Source organism: Struthio camelus, chromosome 1, assembly GCF_040807025.1.
Source record: "Struthio camelus isolate bStrCam1 chromosome 1, bStrCam1.hap1, whole genome shotgun sequence".
Lineage (NCBI taxonomy): Eukaryota > Metazoa > Chordata > Aves > Struthioniformes > Struthionidae > Struthio > Struthio camelus.
The window spans coordinates 128,966,269-128,990,168 of NC_090942.1; the positions used below are offsets into that span (position 1 = coordinate 128,966,269).

At 39.3% G+C, this 23,900-nt stretch overlaps 1 protein-coding gene across 1 annotated transcript in view; it reads left to right on the forward strand.

Moving 5' to 3' along the window:
• The first annotated feature begins 2,319 nt into the window (after window positions 1–2,319).
• RPGR (retinitis pigmentosa GTPase regulator) overlaps window positions 2,320–23,900 on the forward strand; it is a 70,560-nt gene continuing 48,979 nt past the window's right edge. Inside the window, exons 1-6 of the mRNA XM_068908320.1 lie at window positions 2,320–2,438; window positions 4,625–4,750; window positions 11,720–11,812; window positions 14,408–14,470; window positions 16,119–16,277; window positions 17,764–17,913. Coding sequence (XP_068764421.1) covers window positions 2,408–2,438; window positions 4,625–4,750; window positions 11,720–11,812; window positions 14,408–14,470; window positions 16,119–16,277; window positions 17,764–17,913 — 622 coding nt within the window. The 5' untranslated portion in view covers window positions 2,320–2,407. The remainder of the gene's footprint in view (window positions 2,439–4,624; window positions 4,751–11,719; window positions 11,813–14,407; window positions 14,471–16,118; window positions 16,278–17,763; window positions 17,914–23,900) is intronic.

The window sequence follows — 23,900 nt, forward strand, 5'->3', positions numbered from 1 at the left end:
AGGTGGGGGTGGGCAAACATTTCCTCACGAGGTTTTTAATAAAACTATTTTCCCTTGAGAAGAAGCCCTGAGTGTGGCTTGTCTGTGCTAGGAATGCTCCTGGCAGGGTTGGCTAGTGACTCAGACCCTTGAGGGGAGGCACTTTTCAGGCCCAGCAGCAAGGCAATAGCACTGCAGGTCAGGAGCTTTGCATGGCTTTCCAAATGTGTGTCAGCTTGGGAGAGCCACCAAGCAGAAATCATGGAGTTCATCCTGAGGGGAGTGAGGAAGGAGAGGAGCAATGCACAGACTGTGGACTTCAGGAGAGTGGCCTGTGGCTTCTTCAGGAAACGGGAATCCCATGGGAAGGCAGCTCCGATGGGCAGAGGAGCTCAGGAAAGTTCACAGCCCTTTAAAGGCAGCCTCTTCCACGTACAAGAACAGTCTGTCACAATACTCAGAAAAATAAGCAGACATATGAGGAGCCTGGTATGGCTAAGCAGGGAAGTCCTGCCAGGCATCCAATGCAAAAAGGCATTATCCAGGAGGTGGAAGCAGGGACAGGCTACAAAGGAAAAATATAGAAACATTGCCTAGGTCTATGGGGATGGTGTTGGGAAAGCAAAGCTCACCAGGGGCTGAGACTTGCAAGGGACACCAAAGGACACAGGAAGAGCTTCTCTTGCTCCATCAGTGTTAAATGGCCAAGCAAGGAAAACGTGGGACTGCTACCGAATGGGGCAGGTGATTGAGGGACAAGGCACACAGCTCAGGTTGAGGTACTCAGTGCCAACTTTGCCTTCACCAACAGACTCTCCTAGGCCTCTGCGCTTAAGAGGCAGGGTTTCAGGATGGAGGGAACTACCAGCAGTGGAGGATGGTTGAGTCAGGGACTGCTGGAGAAATCTCAACAAAGGCAAGTCAGGGCGACCCAGCAGGCTGCATCTGAAGATGCTGAGAGGCCAATGTCCTTGACAGGCTCCTCTGCTAACATCTTTGAAAGGTCATGGAGAATGGCAGAGGTCCCTGATGAACGGAGAAACGTAAATGTTGCATCCATCTTTAAAAATGGCCCCATCCTCAAAACAGGCCTCAGTCTAACCCAGGAGGCTACTGATCGCTCAGCCTCACCTCAGTCCCATGGAGTGAGAACACATTGCTGAGCATGTGAAGAATGTGATGGGGAACTGTCAGCATGAGTTTACCAAGGGTAAATCATGACTAACCAGATGGATTGTGTTGCACGATAAAATGTTTGGGTTTTTGGATAAGGGCAGAGCAGTGAATGTCATCTACCTCAACTGCAGTAAGTCTTCTGACATTGTGTCCCACAATTTTTATGTACCCTTTTTAGGTAGAATCTGGATGGGTGTACAACTAGATTGGTAAAAAACGGGATGGATGATGATCAGAGTTATGATGAATAGGTCATACTGTTCCTGGAGGCTGGCAGAAGTGGAGTACTGCAGGGGTCTGTCCCGAAATTTGTCCTGTTTAACATCAGCGGTCTGGAGGAGGCAGTGGAGAGCATTGTCATTAGGTTTGCAGATGATACGATACTGGGGGGGATCAGTCAAGACGTCTGAGCGCACGCCTGCTATTCAGACGGATAGCAGGATGGAGGAATGGGCTGACACAAGCCTTATGAAATTTATCAAAACCAAATGCAAAGTCCTGTACCCGGGAAGGAGGAACTGCTAGCAATGCCAGAGGCTGGCACTGACTGTAGAAAAGGACTCAGGGTTCTCCAACACACATCATGGTGAACATGAGCCAGCAGCATGCCCTGGCAACAAGGGCTAACAGCATCCAGCACTGCATCGTTGGCGGTTCGAGGGAAGTGATTCTTCCCTCTCTATAGCGCCTGTGAGACTGCAGCTGAAGTGCTGTGTCCAACTTTGGGCCCTCAGGATGGGAAAGACACTGACAAAGGGGGCGAGCTCCAGGAGGCCGCAGGAAGGCGGGGAGCAGCAGCCCCCCGAGGAGAGGCCGGGGATGCGGGGCCCGCTCGCTCGGCGGGGCAGGGCAGCACCCGCACCGGCCGAGGGGCCGCCGAGGCGAGGGCTGCGCGGCCCAGGCGCGGCGGGCGGCGGCGGGGAGACACCGGCTGCTCCCGCAGGCTCCAGCCGCGCAGGTTTTTGCCGCGGTCGGACACGCAGCCCAAGGTGGGGCCGAGGCGACCCCACTACCGGCAGGAGCCGCGCTGGAGACCGCCCGCTCCCGCCCGGCCCGGACGTCCGGCTGCCGCTGCCAGCCGCTCCGCCCGCCGGCAGGGGGCGCCGCCGCCGGCCGGCGGACGCTCGAGGCAGCCGGCCGCTCTCTATGGCCGTTGCTAGTGGCAGGGGCTTTGTTTACTTCCGGCGGCCGGAGCGGCGCCGGGCCTCTGTGGAGGGGGCGGGGAGGGGGGCAGCGCTGGCTCGCAGCTGCCATGGCTGAGGACGGGGAGCTGCCGGTGCCCGGTGAGTGGTGCCGGGCCCTGGGGGGACGGAGCTGCGGACGGCGGGCCTTTCTGTCGGGGGAGGGGGAGCGACCCCTGGTGCGCCCGTTGGCCCTCGACGGCCGCTGCCCGCCCCGTCGGGGGCGCGAGGCGGGGGGGAGGGGGGGCGCGAGCCGCGCGCGGGGACGTCACGGGGGGGGCCCAACGGCCGCGGTGGCGCCGCCGCCGCCGCGCGAGGCTCCGTGCCGCGCGCTCCGCTTGGGCCCTGGGGCTGGGCTGGGGTTTTCGGGCGCCTGAGGGAAAATCCCTCAGGCGGTGCGTGGGGCTTGCCCGCTGAGGCGAACGGTTAGGCGGAGGAAGCGTTTCCTTTCTCCGCCAGTTCAGCGTGCTGCTACGGTGTTAAGCAGGCAGGTTCTTCCGTTGAAAAGAAAGTGAGGTTTGGTGTGTGGCTTGAGCCGGGGCAATCTGTAAACCTTTACCTGGTGCGGACTTAAATTTTATGGGTTGCTGGGATTTGCTTCCCCGATTGACAGCTTAGCTTTCAGTTATTAGATTGAGGAGATGTAAACTGATGCAATATGGATTAAATGGCTTGCTTTTTTGTATACATTGAATTAGGAATGTATAATTTTTCTCCGTGTTAGTTTTTCCAAAAGAAAAGAAACCTGAGCATAGCACTAGTACCAAAGTGATCACTGTAAGCATGTTCAAATGATATGCAGCATGGATGTCTTTCCAGAGGGAAAGAAAATGAAAAGGAAATGAAGATGTTTTTAGATGACTTCTATTAGTACATCCACTATTACAGGTTTATTTACATTAAAAAGCTTGAATTCTTTTACACCAAGTCTTATCTTTAATAAAACAAAGAAGGTGAAATGCATCTGTAGGCAGTAAATACAAATCTATAAGTCTGCTGAAGGGGGTATGTAACAAGTCATTTGTAAATATGGAAAAGCTTTTTTGTTAAAGCACTGTTTAAAAACGTATATCAAATTTACAGGTAAAAGAGAACTTTGCATTTTGGATGTGGGGTGCAGACCATTGACAGGAATTAAACATTTCAGTGTATTTGTTTTCAATATTAGCAATGCTACTATTATATTTAATTTTAGAGAAGCAGCCTACTGTTTTCTGTATATTCATTTTACCATAGTGTATTTGTTATTTTCCAAAACATTGCACGCTGTACTTTTTTTTTATTTGCTAAAGAATGATTCTTAGTTAAAGCACAAGGTTTGAAATTTTAAAATAGGAGATCTAATTTTACTTTGCCACAGGGAACTTGTAAGTTCTATTATTTTCTTGTAGAATTAATATTTTCTATGTCAGGCCAAATGTTATGATCATAGTTCAGTTTTTAAACTTTGAGAAAGTGTTCTGAAGTGTTTTGATGAAAAGTGTTCTCAAAACACTTGTGTTATTTTAAAAGGTGAATGAATAGTTAATGTTCAATTATTTGAAACAACAGTGCTGACACTTACTTTTGAAAGTGTGGAGAACTGAGAAAGCTAGAAAGATTACAAGGGTGGAAGGGCTGTGGGTTATACTGTGGGATGTTTTTGTTCCAGTTTTTTAGATCATAGTCGTATGATTGAAGACAGTTTTTGCAACCCATGTTTTTGAAGGCTGAGAGTTTTGATTTTAGGGGGCCATTTTTAGAGCGCATGTATCTTTTCAGATGAGTGAGGAAGAGTGGTCAGTTTGGAGCCTGTCACCTCTTTACAGTGTGTGTGTCTCTCTCTCTAATCCAATTTGGAAAACCTGTTTGAATTCAAGTATAAACGTAAGTGAGAATTCTTTGTCTCGACCTGCTTTCAGGATGAGCCTTTATTTTACTGTATGGGGGCAATTTCTTAGAGTTTTTTCTATCTTTCATACATCTGGTAGTTTTTCTTAGATGGTAGTGGTAAAGTACATTATTGTACTTTAAAGTAAATTATTGTATCCTTAGAGCACAATGTACCTGAAACAATACCTAGTCTCTTAGGAAATGCATGGAGGCTAGGAAGGAACTGAAAGACTAAAACGTGAGCCTGAAAATGAAGTCGCCTTGGTGAAACAGAATAGTGGAAAACACTTCAGCCACTTTTTTAAAAAATAGAAGATGAGGAACTAAAATGTGTAATTGGATAGGAAGTTACTGTTTTAAATGTATGAGGCAAAATTTACTTGCACTAAAATTGATGTGGTCTTTTTATGTTTTAGAATCAGGTGCTGTTTTCACATTTGGAAAAAGCAAATTTGCAGAAAACATTCCCAGCAAGTTCTGGTTCAAAAGTGACAAGCCTGTACACATATCATGTGGAGATGAACATACTGCTATTGTTACAGGTCAGTGTTGGAAATGAAGTATATAATAAGAGGTTATGTGTTTGGACAGCTTGGAAAGTTATGATTCTCATTTGAATTTTGAGGTAATATATAACTGAGTTTGGGGGAGAGGAGAGGGAACTATTCTGTAAGTGGGTCAGATCCCTCTGATGTTAATGGGAAATGACCTAAGGATTTCACAAGATATACTCAGGAACGCTCATGAATGAATCTTTAATAAGAGCTGAATGTATTACATGAGATTTAAAGTAAATATGATGTTGTTCAGCTTGAATACTTTGTGTAAAACTGATGGTGTGCAGCATACAATCTTAGAGAGCTTTGTATCATGGAGGTTATCAGGATCTGCTGGCAACAGTTAACAAGTTCACTGGGAACCTTCCTGAAACAAAATATAGAATTGTATCGCAGAAATGAAATTTTGAATTATCAATTAACTAATAGCCTTTGAAAGAGCAGGTAAAAAACTTGGGAAATCCTACTAAACCCATAAATAAATTGCAAAAACATTCCAGGAAGCTTAGATGCAATGCACTGAGCAGGTTTTATTAATGTTCCCTTTCATTTCTTTGAAATGCTGGAAGCAAAACTCATTGAAGAATTTGTCCTATTTAAAATTACATGAAAGAGACTACTCTTTTGTTGATGAGCACGTGTCAGTTATTTTGAGAATTGGCTTCTGACAGATAATAGAAATTTCTTATTAAGAAAATCATATGCATGTTTTCAGAATTTTTTATTGAAACATATTTATTCCTTGTTAGTGTGCCAAGGCTTATCTGTGTCATTCATCATTAAATAATTTTTGTTGAGGGTTTCTTGCCATCTTCCCAAGCAAACTTGAAGATGCTGAAATTTTTAGACGGACCAATTTCAGGTATGATAAAAGAAGAATATAAATTTCATGGACTGCAGGACATCTTGAGGTGAAAGTATACAATCAATTTTTCAAGCCTAACTTCATATAAGATGAGTTATCCATGAATAGATTATGTTTTGAATGAAACTTTACACTTCCTGAATTGAATGCGTTTTACTAAATTGCCTATTGCATAAAATTTATTAGAATGTAGTCTGGGGCACTGCGAAATTTTCTTTTTTTTTTTTTTTTTTTTTTGATATATCTTTCCATATGCCGACGATACCTGGTTTGGAAAAACGCTAGAATAATTCTGAGTTTATACTGGTCAATTTAAATTGCCTCCTTGAATTCCTCTGGTGCATGCCCATGTCAACACTGTTGCCCTAACCAGCAGCAATCTGCTAATCCATGTCGCTGTGATAATGTTCACCTGCTTTTCAAGCTTGCTTAGGAGATCACAGTTGCATCCAGCACCCTTTCTCCACTATCTTTTCTCGTTGAAACACCATATTTCAAAAATATCTCTGTAGCTGACCTTTGCTATTATAATGTGCAGATATGTCACCAAGGGAACTTCTAAGTAAAAAGATCTTAATTTCCTCAAAGCTTTGGAGGAGAAGGAACTGTGGAAGTGAGGGTATAAAATTGCTATGGTCCCAAGAGGTTTTTTAGGACGTTGAAAAAAGAGACAAAAGTGAGGCCAAAATACTAATTCACACTGAACAAAGGGAAAGAAACTGCAGCAGTCATACAAAAAGGCAAAGAAGGCCAAGAGAAAATCTGTGTTCCTCATCTGGCTTTCACACCTGTGCTTGCACGTGTGCACCACACACTTCAGCTGTTAGATGGAGTTGGATGATACACTAGAATTACAGCCCTCTGTGAATGCCATTGATCCTTGGTAACACCTGAACTAGAAGAACTCCAGAAGTGCATGCTGATAATGAGTTTACCAAGAAGGGTACAGACCTTGTGGGGAACCAGGAGCTCCTTGAGATCCAGCTGAACCTTACCTGGAAGAGCCAAGCAATCTTACTGAGGAAGGGAAAGTGTCTCAAGTAGGTGGGTGTTAATGCATGCTTCATTTTATTTTCTGGCACAAAATTCCCCCATCTTTTTTTCACCCTGGAAGAGGTATTGGGACCTATGTATGTAGGGAAAAATGGGAATACTACTAGATTTAAATCTGATAGGAATATATCAGATTTACACTAAAATGTCTCAGTAATCATAAGCAAAATAATCACACAAACTAATTTAAACATTCCTAAAAGCTTATTTTGGGCAGGAGACACTGCTGTATCTAGCACTGAAAGTTGACTGAATGCAAATGAAGAAAATGCACAGGAACTAATATTCAACTTTCAAACAAAATATTCAGAAAATTTCAAATACTACTTTCATCTAATCCAACATCAATATTTCTACATGGCTTTTAGGAAGAAAAGTGTAAAGGAAATATAAAGCTCTCTGTGCTTTGGCTTTCTAGATCAGGAGTTGGAGTCCAAAATAAATTTTATTTGCGTACTGTGGCTGTATGTTCAAATAGAAAGAAGCAGTGATGGTTTCTTTCTGACTTTGAGATGGCTTGCTGAGCTGGTCAGGGTGACATTTCCTCCTCCACTTTTGGAAGTCTGGGTTGAATTTTTTATTTCCTTACTCAGATTTCTCTCTTCCTCTGGCATGGTCTTGACTAAAATGTTCAAGCAGGTGTTTTTTAAGCTGCTGCTTTAGATCTCTAACGCTATCATGAGCAATATATCTTCCAGCATCATTTGTGATATGTTTAACAATATATTGCGCTACTTAGTGCATTTTGGCCCAAGATTACTGACAGTCCACTCCCTACATCTTTTATAACTGCAGGCTTTGGAAAGCAACCACGTATATTCATCCAGTTGGGGGCTGGTCTGAAGTAAGTGTTCTTAAGCGTATTTTTAAGAATTGCTTTTCAATTCCTTTCTATCAATATATTTTCTTTTCTGCAAACCTGCTAAAATTAACAGTTGTCTGTCTTATTCTTTATTGGCCTTGATTAGGGTATCCTTGCCCACGTGTGATCAGAGAGACTGATCCTGTTCATGAAGGGGAAGATGGTAATGACAGAAGATTCGTTTTCTAGACTCAGAGCTATGGTAGAAGTCTCAAGTCAAAAAATAGAAGTGTGAAGAGGTGCATGGGGAAACACAACATGATGTTATGGACATAATTTCAAGTGTTGTAAGGCATTAAATGTTCAACATTTTACACCGAAGAGACATTTCAATCTCTCCAGGTCTTTGGACGCACAGCTCCTCTATTCTTTCTACCTACCAATAGGCCATCAGAACACGGCACAGAATCTTTTGCGCTCAGCTGCAAGGGAAAAATAAAGAAGATTGCTCCTACACATACCAAAGATCAACATAATCCTGTAGTAATCAACATACTGAGCTATTTTGTTTTTGTGGTGTTGAATACCCTAAGCATTACTATTTTTCTTGCTCCGTAAAGCTTGTATTTGGGCAATATCATGACTTGTCTAACAAAACTGAGGTCATTCCCGTTTTCATGAGATGCACTTTAAATGAACTATTAACACAGTTTCTTCACAAAATAGCACAAATAAGTGCAAAGGAATCATGGTGCCTGGCATATTATACTTTGCCCTAAAATTTTGCCAAGGTATAGCTTCTTGAAAGAATTTTATAATCAGCCATATATATAAATACTGCAAGTCTGTACATAGTCTCCCTATTTTATGTCTCTCCCCCGCCAGTATCATTTAAAAGCAACAGAGAAAATATGTAAGACACCTTTAAACATCAGTGATAAGAATACTTGCGTACCTGCCATTTTTTTTATCATGAAGCATGTTGAGTATCTAGTAACTTTTACTCAGCTATATTTCCCTCCTACTGTAGGAATGCCTGTACTATAGCTTCATGAACCAGGGGAGTGTGTGATGGATGGGTTTCCCAGGAATCACAGCTATAACAGCAGCCATCCATATGGGAAATGTGCTGGTTAGGAAACACTCTCTTCTTGGATTCTCTCACAAAGTTCTCTGTCTCTTAAGATGTATGCATCTTGCGGCTTCCCTAATTGCCCCAAATGTTGGTGAAACATCCACTGCTGATACACCAATACATACATGCTTTGGAGAAGTACCCCAGTCTTGTAGTAGGAGGAACGTGGAGACTGGAGTTGGGTGTATGTGTTTCTGTCAGCAAAATAGTCCTAGTAGTGCCTTTCTTGATATCCTATTGTTTCCCTTCTGTTGCTTAGAATAATTAATCTTATTATTATCTGCTGTACCTAACTTCTGCCAGCTATTCCAGATGGCAGCCAGCCATGCTGTGCGTTTATCAGCACCAAAGAGGAAGCAGACAAGAGCAATCCAAGTTTGCGAGGTTTTGAACTATGATCCTTGCCTATTCGTCTGCTGTTGAAGTAATTCTCGCTTTAATGCACCTGTGGTGATGAGCAGAGGTAGCTCAGTATGCAATTAGAAAAATAAGGCTTTCTGCATACGAATTTTTGTTGCATTTCCTGGACAGCTTAGATTGCATCATGTGCCTGCTCCAAAACTCAGATGTGCTCCTTCATTACAGACACCTGGTTTGGTTCCAGTGCCTATTAGTTTGCATTCACTGTCTGAATTATCTGCTTTGCAGTTTTCTTATTTTCTATTATGCTGCTAAGTGTTGGAAGCCTGTCACTCAGCTGTTACATAACATAAAAAATTCCTCTCATGTCTAAGCCTCTTGACTTCAGAAGCAACATTTGAATTAACAGCCTGCTACAAGAAACAGCAGATTATAAGATGAAAAGAATCACAGAATAATTGAGTTCGGAAGGGACCTTGAGATCATCTGGTCCAACACTCCTGCTCAAGCAGGGTCAGCTAGAGCAGGTTGCTCAGGACTGTGCCCAGTCGGGTTTTGACTGTCTTCAAGGATGGAGACTCCACAGCCTCTTTGAGCAACTAGGTTTTGTGTTCAACGACCATAACGGTAAAAAAGTGTTTTCTTGGGTCTAATGGAATTTCCTGTGTTTCAGTTTGTGTCCATTGCTGCTTGTCCTGTCACTTGGCACTGGTGAGAAGAGTCTGGTTCTGTCTGAGCCTTCTCTTTTCCAGGCTAAACGGTCTTGTATGTCTCTGCATCTCAGGATGCAGAGATGCATAAGCGGTGTAGGATGACATTTTTTAATAAAAATGTTATTCGTTAAAGTGTGTTTTGCTCTCAGACAACTCTTCAGGCATTTTGACCTGATTGCATAATCAACAGCTGAATGGTGGGATAACTGCTGTTAGTTAAACTGTTAATATGACCTCAGATTTCTCCTTTCCAACTTCATTGGCAAGGTGTAATACTGACACATTGACCATTATTCCAAAGGCTATCAAATCCAAAAATCTTTTCGGATCTTTAGGTACTAGTTATTGTTAGGTTTTTTTTTTAACTACATACTTTTAGCTACATATTTTAGAAACAGAGTAGGTATCTTTAGAATATTTGAAGTATAGCATCAAACTCTATAATTCACGTTCAGAACCTTCACCAGGAAGCCAGGCTACTGAAGCACAGACCAGCCATAATATTTTGGTATGATTATGTGGAATTGCAGTTATGTGTTGGGTTCATGTGATAATTGTTAGTGGCTGGGGTGACTGAAAGTTCATTTACGTGACAGCCCTGTGATGGAATCTCTAACTCACAAAGGTCTGCAAAGTTCCAGCAAAAGTAAACAATCTCCTTTTAGCAGCTGTGAAAGGTTTTTGAACAACTCCATTTCTGTTGTTTTGCAAAGATTTCTGTTGGAGTAAGGATTTTATCTTTGTATATGGACTTCATAGCTTTACAAAAGGTATTATTTATAAAATAATGAAAAAGAATGAATGTGAAAGTATTATCAGTAGTCACAGCTGGCTATCTGATCTACATGTCTGTAAAACTGATAAATCCGTTCATATACTGTCCCCTAAAAAATTTAGGTTATTCTGAGTTACAACAGTTGGCTTTTTGTAAAGGTCGAACTTGTAAATTCAAAGGCATGCCATATCAGTTTCTGACATGATTCTAGCATTATTCCTGATAAAATTTTGTAATGTAATGTTTGCATTTAGGTGTACAAAACTGCCTGACTTTATGGTGTTCTTGTATGCAGAGTACCAAATTAGTCCATGGTGAAAGATACACAGAACCAAAAAGGCTTGTGTGATAGCCATATATGTCCAAAGAAAAACCCACATAACTTGCAAACACATTTGAAAATTTATCAGAAACCATGTTCTGTAGAAGTGCAAATTTGTAAATCCTTTCAAGAGAAGATGTTTGGCAGTAATAAAATAGACTTTTCCCCCTTCAGAAAATAAACTAGGCTGAATATTACGAATTCTGGAGTAATAGATGGAAGTCCTCAGTTAAATGTATTGTTGTTTTATAAGTGGTCCTATAGATACCGTGGTTCCTGAGCCTCAGGACCTGTCCAAGAGTAGACCTCACTTTTTTGTTTTCCGAAGAGCAGTTTATCTGTCATGTGTTTTAAGTAGTCTGATCTGCCAGTTTGTCCATTCTTCTAGCTGAGGATTTCTCACTAAATACGTGTATATAAAATGTCATAATAAAATTTGTTTGAGACTGATAAATTGATGCTACCTACAGAGATCATTTACATGTTTTCTTTTTAATTAAGAGGTGAAATTTGGCCACAAATGCACAACTACATTATCCATGTTGTCCTAATTGTATGCATCACCCAAAAGTCCAGGAATATTTTGGTATTGATAAAGCTCCTGGCTATGCCGTCCTTTAAACAAATCTCAATCTCTTTCCTTGGTCGTTGTCACTTACAGGGATAGCCAGCTGCAGAACGAAATTGCTGCATTAAATGAATGGAAAAAATAGTTCTTTACATACATAATGCAATTACTACTCTTCTCCTGGGAAAGCACAAGGGCAGTAATTATTGTTTACATTGAAGTATGGAGTTGACTAATCTTAAGGTTTGCATTAAAAAGGAAGTAGTAAAATGTGTGAGTGACCATCTTGTTGTTGTGCATGTTTATAAAGCTGCTGAATAATCAGACGCTCCTGTGGGTTCTCCTTGTGCCTTTTTTTCAGGAAATGGTAAACTTTACATGTTTGGCAGTAACCATTGGGGCCAGTTAGGACTAGGATCAAAGAATACGGTCAGCAAACCAACATGTGTTAAAGGTCTGTTTGATTTTTTTTTTTTTTTTTGTCTTTTTGAAAGGTGACCTAGGTGGAAAAAGTGCTTTATAATATGCAGTACCAAAATAACTATTCTGCTTTCTTTACTCATCATGTGTAACACACTACTGCAGAAGCACATAGAGATAGGTTAAAAGGATCCCTGATTGATTCTCTGTCGCTTCCAGGTTCTAAGTACTTTAGAGCCGGAAGATTACTTCAGATACTTAGAATCCTATCTTTCTGAGGGTTCACGTTTTATGTAATATTAGCCTTTTCTGTACAACTTCGCATTGATTCCAAGAAAATGTATCCAATGCTTGATCTCTGTCATATTGTGCATGTGTTAGAGATCAAGGGTTCCAACAGTGTTGTATAACCTTTGTATCACACTTACGTTAGTACTGTTACAAACTAGAAGAATCTAACATGGACTCCTACAGGTACTGCTATATTTTTAGTAAGTGTAAGAAGTGCCTGAGAGGGCATAAATGTAAGTATATTTACATGAGCTCTAAACAAGCAGTAAAATAAATGCCCATACGCTATTATATTTTGTGCAATATGTTTTCATTCCATTTGATTATCTGTCTAATCTTTCCCAGGCAGTTTTATCTTGTCAAAAAAACTAACCAGTAAATACTTTTTCCTATCTTATTTGTGTCGAATCAGATCCATCCCATTAACATGTTCCTCTTCACCATTAAACCTGTTTGCCTTCATCCTTTGTCAGCAGGTTAACCTGTTAGTTTATCATTAAAAACAAATTATCAAGTTTACTCAAACTTTCCTTCCTGTTTTTAGTGTGTTTTACTGTCCTTTATCTGCTCCTCTCTCTGTATTTCACTTTGGAGAGAAAACAGCTGCTCTCAGGTTCACATCTTCTGTCAACCACGTGAGAGGCTGATTCTTATCTTGGCTTAAATGAGTGTCTATCTTTGTTTTTACTATCAGATTGCAAAGGAGAATAAAAGGCAAAGAGAATATAGCAGGAATCAAAATTGGCCTGGCTTCCATTGGAAAATGTCACAAGGCGGGGCTATCTGTCTTCCCTTGGCAATAGGCAGCTGGAGAAAGTCCTGGAGCTTTTCTCACTCGTTCTCAGGGATCAGTTGGCTTTGGCAATGGGGTTGCAAAGACACACTTTTCAACTTCTGCTTGGGGCCAAGTGGTCATGGCTGCGCATTTCCTGAGAAAATATCTTCCTGGATTTAACTAGAGACTCATGAAATCATTATGAAAAACTACCCAGAATGTTATAAATATTGCATGCCTTATCTGTTATGATTTGTTAGTGTAAGTAGGAGGAAGGATAAGGAGCACAGGCTTGTGAGGGTCGCATTAAGATCATCTCATGCATGAGGCAGAGCACAGGGATATAATGCAACAAATAAGAATGTAGGAAGAAGCCAACATGGGAAATGCCACAGTTTCCGGTCTGGTTGTGGTAGGTGTCAGGTGGAACAGGCAGGACTCTGAGTTTGGAGGATTTATGTTTGTATGATATGCCAGAGACTTAAGTAGGTAGATTTATTTAGTGATTTGGTAGAAAGTAGAAGGGAACATATTGTGTTACGGAGCTGATGGAGGTTGGTTTGAAATGGCTCAGTAAGGCTTTGTGAAAGAAATAATAGTTGTCAGCTTTGTCATAGATCAGTGTAGTGGAAAAGCAATTAAAATACATATATTATGTAAAAATAATGCTATCTTAAAAGCGTCAAGAATATTATGTAAGATAAATAGACGTGGTAGAGGGAAGATACATTGTTAAGACGAAGATCGGTAATTGGAGGGAGGGTGGAAAAGTCAGTAACGTTTTTTTCTCTGTTTCTGAAATGGGGTGCACTTACCCTGGGAGAAAAGGCACCTCTGCATTCTCTCTTTCTCACCAAAATAACTCTACATAACTCTTCTTACATACATTCCCAGTCTTTCGCTGTGACCAAACTGCTGAGAAGTACATGCATGGGTAAGTGGTATCTGAGATGAGATTGAGACAGGATGGTATAAGCAAACTCTCCTGTTATTTTAGGCACTAGTCCAGATAGGACTGTCCTTAGCAGCTTCTAAGTTTAATGATGAACAAGAGGACAGTACAGAACAAAAGCTTAACAGAAAAAGTAGCTTTGCATAGTCAAGGAAGGCAGGGAGGATAAGATGAAAAAAACAGGATGGTGTTGAAGATTTAAAATAGTAGGAGAAACAAGGCGGTGAATTGAGTATAATATGATTAATGAAAACTGAAGAAAGCTGCATGCATGTATATTTTAGTGCAACTTGCTGTATTCTTTGAGGCATATCTCATAAATGGTAAATTTTGTGGAATGTGGCATTGTGATAAAGTAGCAATTATTGAGTTAACCTGAATGGCAGCTACAAGTTTTTTAGGACTATGTCTGTTTCCCTTTCTTAGGGGGAATGCTGATTTATTAAGTGATGTGCTAAGCTCATATGGGCAAGTAATCTTGTAGCTTTACATTCCATTGGTAAAAATATGAAAAAAACCAAAGAGCTTCCTGTAGAGCATAGAACATTTTGTTGTTGAACCATCTATCAACCTGTTTGTAACTTTCCCTCCCTTTTGGCTTTAATTCATAGCTTTAAAACCAGAAAAAACGAAACTTGCTGTTTGTGGAAGAAACCACACTTTAGTTTACACAGGTATGTAATCTATATTATATATATATATATATATATATATATATATATATATATATATATATATATATATATATATATAAAAGGTAGATTTCTTCCTTTGGTTTCATGCAGAACTACATCAGGAAACCCAGAAGTATTCAGGAAAGAAAAAAAAAGCTCAAAATGGGGCTGTAAAAACTTGTCTTTTTCTTTTATATCCAGTTCTTTGAATGCTTGTATTATTCTGTGCCAAAACGTTCATAAATTAGTATAATGTAGGAGTTTGTTAGCAACAGACAGATGAAGAAATCTGTTGCCTACATTTGAGGTGTGATTAACAATTATCAATATTCCTTTTAAGCCCTGTAAAGGTATACTAGTATTTTCTATATATCAATACTCAAATTTATGTTTGACAAGTGTATCTTTACTAGTGTGAAGTTATATATTCGGGTAAAGATCTATAGAGCATACTGTTTTGAAGCCTTCAGAAAGTTTTTGCATTTTAGTTACACAAGGCATTCTGGTATTTTTCTGACAATGTGCTTTATTAAGCTTTAAATAAATCATAAGTTTAAACTAAAAAATACGTTTTTAGAGAGACAATGTACAAAGATTTGATGAAAATTCTTGTCATGCTTCTAAAATTTATGTAAAGGAATGGCCACCTTTGTGGTTGCAATCCTTATGCTTACAGTGATGTTATAAGGAAGATTGTTTGATTATTAGAGGGCTTGTATATGTGGATAGCCCGAGTCCTGTAAATAAGACTGTTAGAATAAAACAGAACATTTTAATAACAGTTGAGTATGCCAGACTCCACAGGGTAAGTATTAAGTCACTTTTAGTGTACACTTTGGCTGGGTAATTTGTGGCCATTCATATAGCAAGGACCATTTATCAATTATATGTCAGTTGCTTATCACATTTGTGTCTGGGTTTGTGTTATTAATGGGCCTTATCTTTTTCGTCGTAGATGAGCGCTTTAAATGTGAAACATCCTAAAATTAAGCATATAAATCTTGAAGTTCTCTTAAGTTAAAGATAACAATCATCAGCTTTAACTTCAATTTTAAGATTGTAAAACAGGATGAAGAGCTACTTAGATAAATAAGAAGTGATTTAAATATTGAAATGAGTAAAATAATTTTAATAAAAACCTAAGCAAAAATATATTTCATTCACACTGTTCAAAACTATCAAGTTATGCGTCTCTTATGTACTAATACGAATTTGATTTTCTTGCCTGTGACATCATTCTCCGTTTTCCTCCTATTTTATCTTAATTTAAATTGTGCAGTCTTTGGGGAAGGAGCATTTTCTGGTTCCCAGGGCCATTGGTAATCACTTTGTCAGAACTCTTGAAGAACTTCAGATTATATTTACTTTTTACATCAATCTCCAAGATGATGGAGAAACTCCCATGGTCTAAGTACATGGAAGACCTTTAGAATGTTCCCATTCAAGTGTACGCGGGAAAGTCTCCTTGGCAGTTGCAACGCTAACTTGTAAAGTCAATTTTAGAATATCCTAGGGCAGTAGACCGCAACTTTTCTGTAATATTTTTCTGTAGAACAATTAGATGACTTGCCCTAGTTTTTCTAACGTCTTGTTGCCACTGATGAGAATGTCATCATTCTATGTATTACATGTGCTTTTCTATATGCAGAAAAAGGAAATGTGTATGCTGCTGGAGGTAACAGTGAAGGTCAGTTGGGATTAGGTGACACAGAGGAAAGGACCACATTTCATTTAATTAGTTTTTTTACCAACCAGCACAAGATCAAACAGCTAGCAGCTGGATCATACACCTCAGCAGCAATAACTGGTAAGAGATACAGCTAATAAAATCTTTGAATGTGTTTTCAGCTTGGTGTTCCGGGGAAACTTGTATTCTAGCATTCTATCTGCATGGGTGTTTATTTTCTGTACCTCCCTGTCCTCCTTCCCTAGTAATCCTAGTAAATTTTTTGAGCCAATTCCTATTTCAAGAAAATCTGACAAGGGTGGCAGTCTCATCAACTTCCTGCAATATTTGTGGAAATACCTTATCAGGCTGAGAGAGAATCTCTCACACTGGCAACTGTATGCAGTAGAATCTTAAGCCATAACAGAGGCTAAGAATTTACACAAAGGAGAGAGAGTAATGAATGCCCCCAAAGCAGGAAGAGCTAGTTACCAGGAAAGCCAGCTACAAAACATGAATCTAAAGGAAACTAAGTTTCTTTAATTCCACTGTTTATTGCAACCGTTTTGGTCTACGGGTGCAGGCTATACAGCTATGTAATTACTGACTGGAGAGAGGCCTAACCTATGCCTACTTTCTCCAGTGGCAAAATTATACAATGCAGACTTGATGAAATCTATGTGGTTACAATACTTTCAACCACTGCACGTGTGGTCTTTTGTTTCCCTGTAATCTAATTTTTGTATTTCTCAAGCCTTGCTATAAAGCAGCTGTTTCTGTACGTATTTGGATAAATTATTGAGGCTGTAATTTCAGAAAGTAATAGAGAGCATAAGAAAGTACAATGGAGATGCCAGACTGTTGTTTTTTAGTTTGCAGTTTTTTGCAACATTGGCTCAGATTGTCCTGAGCTTTGTAAATCAACACTGAATGATTTTAGTTTCAGACATCTCATTAACACTTTATATCCTTGGTTTTTGTTCCTCTCAGCTTATTTTTCACCAATAAATACGAAGAGAGAAGACCACATGTTTTCTAGAGATTTTCCATTCTTTGTTTGCATCTTTTTTTTCACCTTTTTTCACCTTTTTTGCTTCTTATTGCTGCTATTGGTATCCATGTAAGAGGCTGGTCTTAATAAACCTGGAACAGCTACTGTGACAGCTTAAGGAAAGCAGAATGCAGCTGGGCACTATAATCACCTGTGAAGAGAAAGAAAGATAAGGAGAGAATCAGTTTGGAAGGCGAAAGTGGTGACATGCCACTGGAAATGAGATGACTTAAACTCACCGCACTGTTGGTATAGTGACCTCTGGCAACTGAGGAGTCTTATTCTCTCAGTCTTCCTTGTTTTTGAAGGAATGCATTTACATAGTATTTTAACTGTTGCCATTTATGGTCTATCATCATTTATCACTAGGTTTCCTGTGTCATTTTTGAAAAGAAGATAGCCTCAGACAGTTCTGACAGTTTTGTTGTTGTGCTAAATATCACTCTGTACCTCTATGATGATGACATTTAGCAATGATATGTAGAGTTTATGAAATTCTTCTTAAATGGGTAGATTAAGTTTTTATTAGTGTAATTTTGGTTTTAAATCTGTTAACTCTCTCTGTCTTTGTTTTAGAGAGTGGACAGCTCTTTATGTGGGGTGACAATTCAGAAGGTCAGATTGGCTTGGCTAATGAAGCCAGTGTCTGTATCCCTTGTCAAGTAGATGTCGGAAAACCTGTTTCCTCAGTATCCTGTGGCTATTATCACTCTGCCTTGATAACAGGTAAGAAAATGAGAATAGTAGTTAATAGACATAAGTCAGTGGTTCTCAAGTTGTTGACTTGGCAAAAGTAGCCATGAGACATTCATTACTTTCAAAGTTAGGTATGTTGGCTATTATATACTCTCAAGTGGAAGAGAAAATGATCTACATAGTTGTGTATGACCTTGGGAAATTTTACCAGAGACAGCTTCTCAAAAATTTGATCCATAATTTATTTGGGAAACTCTGATGTAATCTATTATGTAATTGTATATTTATGATTGAATTAATAATGCTGTGAGAAAATATTGCAGTGAATGTTTTGCATTTGCACAGTGTTTTACAAAAAGATATTAGGAAGAATGACTGTCTTACCACACTAATTTTATTTTCAAGAAGGCTATGACAAATGTAGATCAATAATATTTTTTTCCATAATCCAGCTTTTGAGATTAGTGATGTTTGTCTGGTGATGAAATAATCATCTTCATCTCCAACAGAAATGCAAATATTGAATAGATTTTTTACTATGTTTTAAGGAAAAATTAATTTCATCTGCCAGTGCTGCAACAATTGTTGTCAAGGTTTGATGTTATATCTTAAAATATAAGTTCTGAAGTAAGTTAAATAGGTAATATACAAATCTGAAATTTCTGAAGAGAAGCAAATGTTACCATGAGCTGGTCTCTGACCTCCAAACCAAACGTTGTCTTTCTACCTCTCTTGTTGCTTTCCAAGGTGGTGATGCCTCTCTCTCTTTTTTTTTTTTTTTAATAATGCCAATGTGGTTCAATTTGTCAGTCAGTATCACAGAATCACAGAATGGCCAAGGTTGGAAGGAACCTCTGGAGATCATCTAGTCCAACCTCCCTGCTCAAGCAGGGTCACCTAGAGCATATTGCACAGGATCACATCCAGACGGGTTTTGGATATCTCCAGCGAAGGAGACTCCACAGCCTCTCTGGGCAACCTGTGCCAGTGCTCTGTCACCCTCACAGGAAAGAAGTTTTTCCTTATGCTCAGATGGAACTTCCTGTGCTTCTGTTTGTGCCCGTTGCCTCTTGTCCTGTCGCTGGGCACCACGGAGAAGAGTTTGGCCCCATCCTCTCGGCACACTCCCTTCAGAAACTTATACACATTGATGAGATCCTCCCTCAGTCTTCTCTTCTCCAGGCTGAACAGGCCCAGCTCTCTCAGTCTTTCTTCAGAGGAGAGAGATGCTCCAGTCAATTCATCACCTTTGTAGCCCTCCGCTGGACTCTCCCCAGGAGTGCCATGTCTCTCTTGTACTGGGGAGTCCAGAAGTGGACACAGTACTCCAGGTGAGGCCTCCCCAGGGCTGAATAGAGGGGCAGGATCACCTCCCTCCACCTGCTGGCAACACTCTGCCTCATGCACCCCAGGATCCATTGGCCTTCTTGGCCACAAGGGCACACTGCTGGCTCATGTTTAACTTGTTGTCCACCAGCACTCCCAGGTCCTTCTCTGCAGAGCTGCACAGTAATGATAATGTTAAACATAAGCAGGCATGAATTCCTCCAAGGCATATAGATTTACATTATTAAGTTTTACAGTTTAGTCCCATCAAAATAATTAAGGATTTCAAAGGATTAATAGTTTTGATTGACAAGATTTTAATGGGTACCCAGGAACTACTCTATCAGGTGATTTTCTCAGCTCACTTGATAAATGGTACTTTTCCACATACAGTATCTGTATAGCTCTCTGAGAGCATGCCATTAACAGAGTGAGAGCTTTCTAGGGTGAAGTAATAATTAGGTGTTATGCTGGTAGTGTGCCACTTTTATTATAGATCCTTTATTAGAATAAATGAATGAAATGCCACTGACTGATCAGGCACTGAATATCCGTTAGGAAATGTCCAGTTTCCTGAACTTGAAACGAATGATAACAGATCCTTACTTCTAGAATATGATAAGAAGGTGTGTATTTTGCCTCACAGCCAAGAGCTGAAGTTGTGACGACTACAGTGGGATATGATAAAAGCTCTCATAAGAGGTGAGGGCAAGCATCTAAAAGCAAGGAGGGAATAAAGCATGCCAAATGCTCTAAGTAGGTGGAAACCTTTAATGGAGCGAGATGAGAAGAAAGGATTAGGAGAGCAGCTGAGTGAGGGAACTGGGACCTCTTAAAATATTGATAAGAAGATACACTTGTTATCATTTGTGAAGATGGGAGTTATTGAACCTGTTACTGCTTAAGTAGGGCTAGCTGTGAGATGGGGAATCTTAATTTTCAGCTCTAGTATCTGCAAATCCTACAAAAATTGACCTTCACTGTCCCTTGGTGAGACTACTAGCATAGAGATGCCCTCTTTTGTGGTGAAAGGAGAAACATTTTTAGATTTTTTTTCCTTTGAGCCATAGCTGTTTGTTTCCTTTGACTGATCCTTTAACTACCACAGAAATACACTGTTGGACTTCGAGGTACTTGTACTGAATTCATCTAGCTAACTTCTATTGCAGGAGTGTCAGTGTATATCTAGATAGAGTTCAAAAACAACGCTACACATTTACTCTAAGTGTACCATAGTCACACATTGTTTTAACCATGATATTAGCTATTAAATTATCAAGTTGGAAGTTTTGCAAGCTGAATCTGCTTGAGTAAGCCTAGACTCACTTCACTGTACTGGCTCAGAATAGTGATTCTGCCTCCAAGGGGTGGTAAAACATAGCAAACTAGGTATTTATGGAATATTTGGAATATTCACTTTATAGGGAGGTTTAACTGCCAGTTAGTCATTGACTTATGCCTTGAAGCATGTTTGAAGTTTTAGCTAGCCTGGGGTTTTTCCGTGTATTTTGATGGTATGATTTTATCTTCCATGCTAGATTTTAAAAAACAGTACTGTCATTTTTAATATATACTGTTTGGATTTTGGAGGAAATACCTGGAAAAAAATGATTCTGTATTTCCAGAAATCAAATTTGAATGGTTCATGTGAGTGTTTAATCTACATTACATTCTCTCAAAATCAATAAAATATACCAGGTGAACTTTTTAAATTGTGATTGCTATTATTGTGGAAAACACTGTTAATAGAAAATGTTCAACATCTGTTTCTTAGAAGTCACTACAGTACTGTAGAATTACAACATTCTGACTTCTTAAACTTTATTTGCACTGCAAAGAGCATCAAATAATATACTATTCTTAATTATAAAACATAGTTGCAAGATGGTATATGTTGCAGGGTTGAACTGATGAGCAGAGCACCACATGGTTCCATTTTGTAATAGGAACCTTTTAACATCAGCAGTATACTGACTAAGCAAACTGTTAGGAGCACAAGCATATCTAGGTTAAAATATAAAAGGTGGTTAGGGAGTACACACTAAAGTACATAGTCTAGTCACAGAGTGCCCTCTCCAGGGCAGGATGTTCATTAATAAGAACCTATCCAGAAAAGAAGTGGTGTACTGCAGATTCCAGTTTTTTTTTTTAATTAAAGGTGTTATTTCTTTGAAACAGCTACTTTTAAAAGCATTGTTAAGTAGGTAAACACCTGTAAGATGCTCAATAACATCGAGTGCAATAACAGTCCATGATAAGTAGAGCAGAATCTTGGCGCAAACATTTTAGTTTTAAAAAAAAACCAAACACATTTCATAGAAATTTTACGGCATTTGACCATCTTAATTTATGCTACAGTTCTACCAAAGAAATCTCACAGTACTGAGAAATTCCAAGACGACGACTTGTCACCTTTCTTACTTTTGCATTTCAGAATGCCTTGTTTGCAGGTGCTAAATTCAACTACTAATCGTGTAGGGCACCTATATGCTACCATGTACACATGGGCCTCACTGATGCCAAGAGAAGTTGTAGAAAAGAAGAGCAGAATATAGCCTGAAATATTTTTAGTTAAAAAATACATCTAAGATTTAGACTAGACAGAAGCACAGCCAATGGTAGCTCATTTCAGTAATGAAATCAGAGGAATGGTCCAGTTATTCATTTTGTGTTTGAGAGATCACTGTTTGCTTCCTTCTCTTCTCGTTTTGCATTCTTCATAGAGTTCATAGAGTACTAGACTAAAAACTTCTAGTTTTTACTTTTCAGTCTGTCCTCTTTAGGACTTTTTTACAATATCAGTTTCCTTTTTCTTATTTTTGTATATTTAGGATGTTAGGCCCCCATGTTTGAAGCATGTCTCAAGCAAAATGACAGAAAAAAAAATGAAAGAACTGAGAGAACGTAGCAACATTGTTTGAGGCCACATATAGATCTTTGCTTGACTGGTCTTTGGCCACGCTCACTCAAGGGGAGACAGTTTTTCAGCAAGTGTTAAGCTTGGCAAGCACATATAGCTCATTGTTCTACTGAAGGATCCCTTTCTTGGAGCTGTAAAGGAACTGAATGTATTAGATCTCTTTGGGTGTTTTCCCCTGCGAGAACTTATACTATAAGCAAGATAAGGCAAGACTCTTACCGTGAAAAATTATTCACAGAGAACTTTGTGGGTACCCTGAATTCCTTTCATTTATTTTCTTTGTTGTTATTTTTAAGCACCAATTTAAAAGATCATGCATTCCACAAACACTTCCATACACAGAATTCCTGTGTTTGAGGTGGTTTCAACAAACTTGGCCTGGAATAAATACTTCATTTTTTTTCTTAATTTATTCGAGGATTCCTGGAGTGATTAAATTCTTTTGTCTGCTTCACTAATCTGCCACCAGCCACATCTCACATCTGCAGTATGTGTATTTGTCCTTGACACCAAAGGTAGTTTTCCGTTTGCTTGTCCATTTCCCTGACATGCTCCTGTGATGTAAGATTTAGTGACACAGAATGTATTCCACATTAGGGAAAGTGCAACCTCTGAGAATGTGAGAAGATTCATATGAGAGAGGAAATTAAATAACCAGGTTTGGTGGAAGTATGGTGCACCAAATGTTCTTAAAATGCAAATGTGCTGCACATGTATAATTATACTCAAAATTTATCTAGGTTTCACTGGATCTTTCTTATGCTGGATAGCTATTCTTCATGATTTTTAGACTACTTTTGTCCAAGAGGGATGTATAATGTATTAAACTCACTTACTAAAGCAATTTTTTATCTTTGTTAGCTGGATTATTAAGTTAAAAAAATGTAATAAACTTGATTAGTTTGGGAAGTCAGTGAAAGCTTGACCATTTGAATCTGTAATCCTATTAATTAGATTGTGATTGGATTAATATTTGCTGTACAGTAGTGTTTAAAAAGAAATGCTGTGGTCTCTTCAAAGAGAATTGCATGACTAGTTAACTCTCAAGTATCTTTTAACGGTTTATCAGTTTGTTTCTGTGGCCGATCAAATAGTATTAAAATGTTGATACTTGCCTTCCAAAACTTTCAGTCATATTTTTTCTTCTTTCAGTAAACAAAAGTGAGAGAATTCCTAGTAAGATCTCAAAATGGGAGCATGGACTCCTTTATTTATTAACGAAATGGTTTTGTTACAGAAACTATCACACTACAGCTGATCTTCTTGTTATTAATTGGACTAGTGCTTTAGAATAGAAAGTGATCCTGCAAATAACTGCAAAGTATCAGTTTCTTAAGCATGTTCAGAGCACTTGTGTAAGCAAGAAATAAATAAAACAGAAGACCAAACTGAACAGAGAAGCCTAAACACACTCCAACTGGTTTAGAACTGAACTGAAATGAATTTTTCTGCAGCTGAGGTTATCTGCTGCTTCTTAAAAAACACAAGTTGAAATGACTGAAAACACCCCTTGGAAATGAAGAGTATAGAAAAATGCAGCATAAGATATTTCTGCACAGATACATGCATATACATGAACTGGGATAATATTGAATTAGTTCAAAATATTTGTTGTGGGCAGGAAAAAGAAAATGTCAGGAATGATAGAGAAAATAAGGATGACTGGGAGGATGGGGATACATCTCTGATGGTAATAGCTGGGACATACAGTTGATACCCTGTTTCACTGAAAAGAATGTAGCTCTTCTGTGAATAGTGTGAATAGATGTGA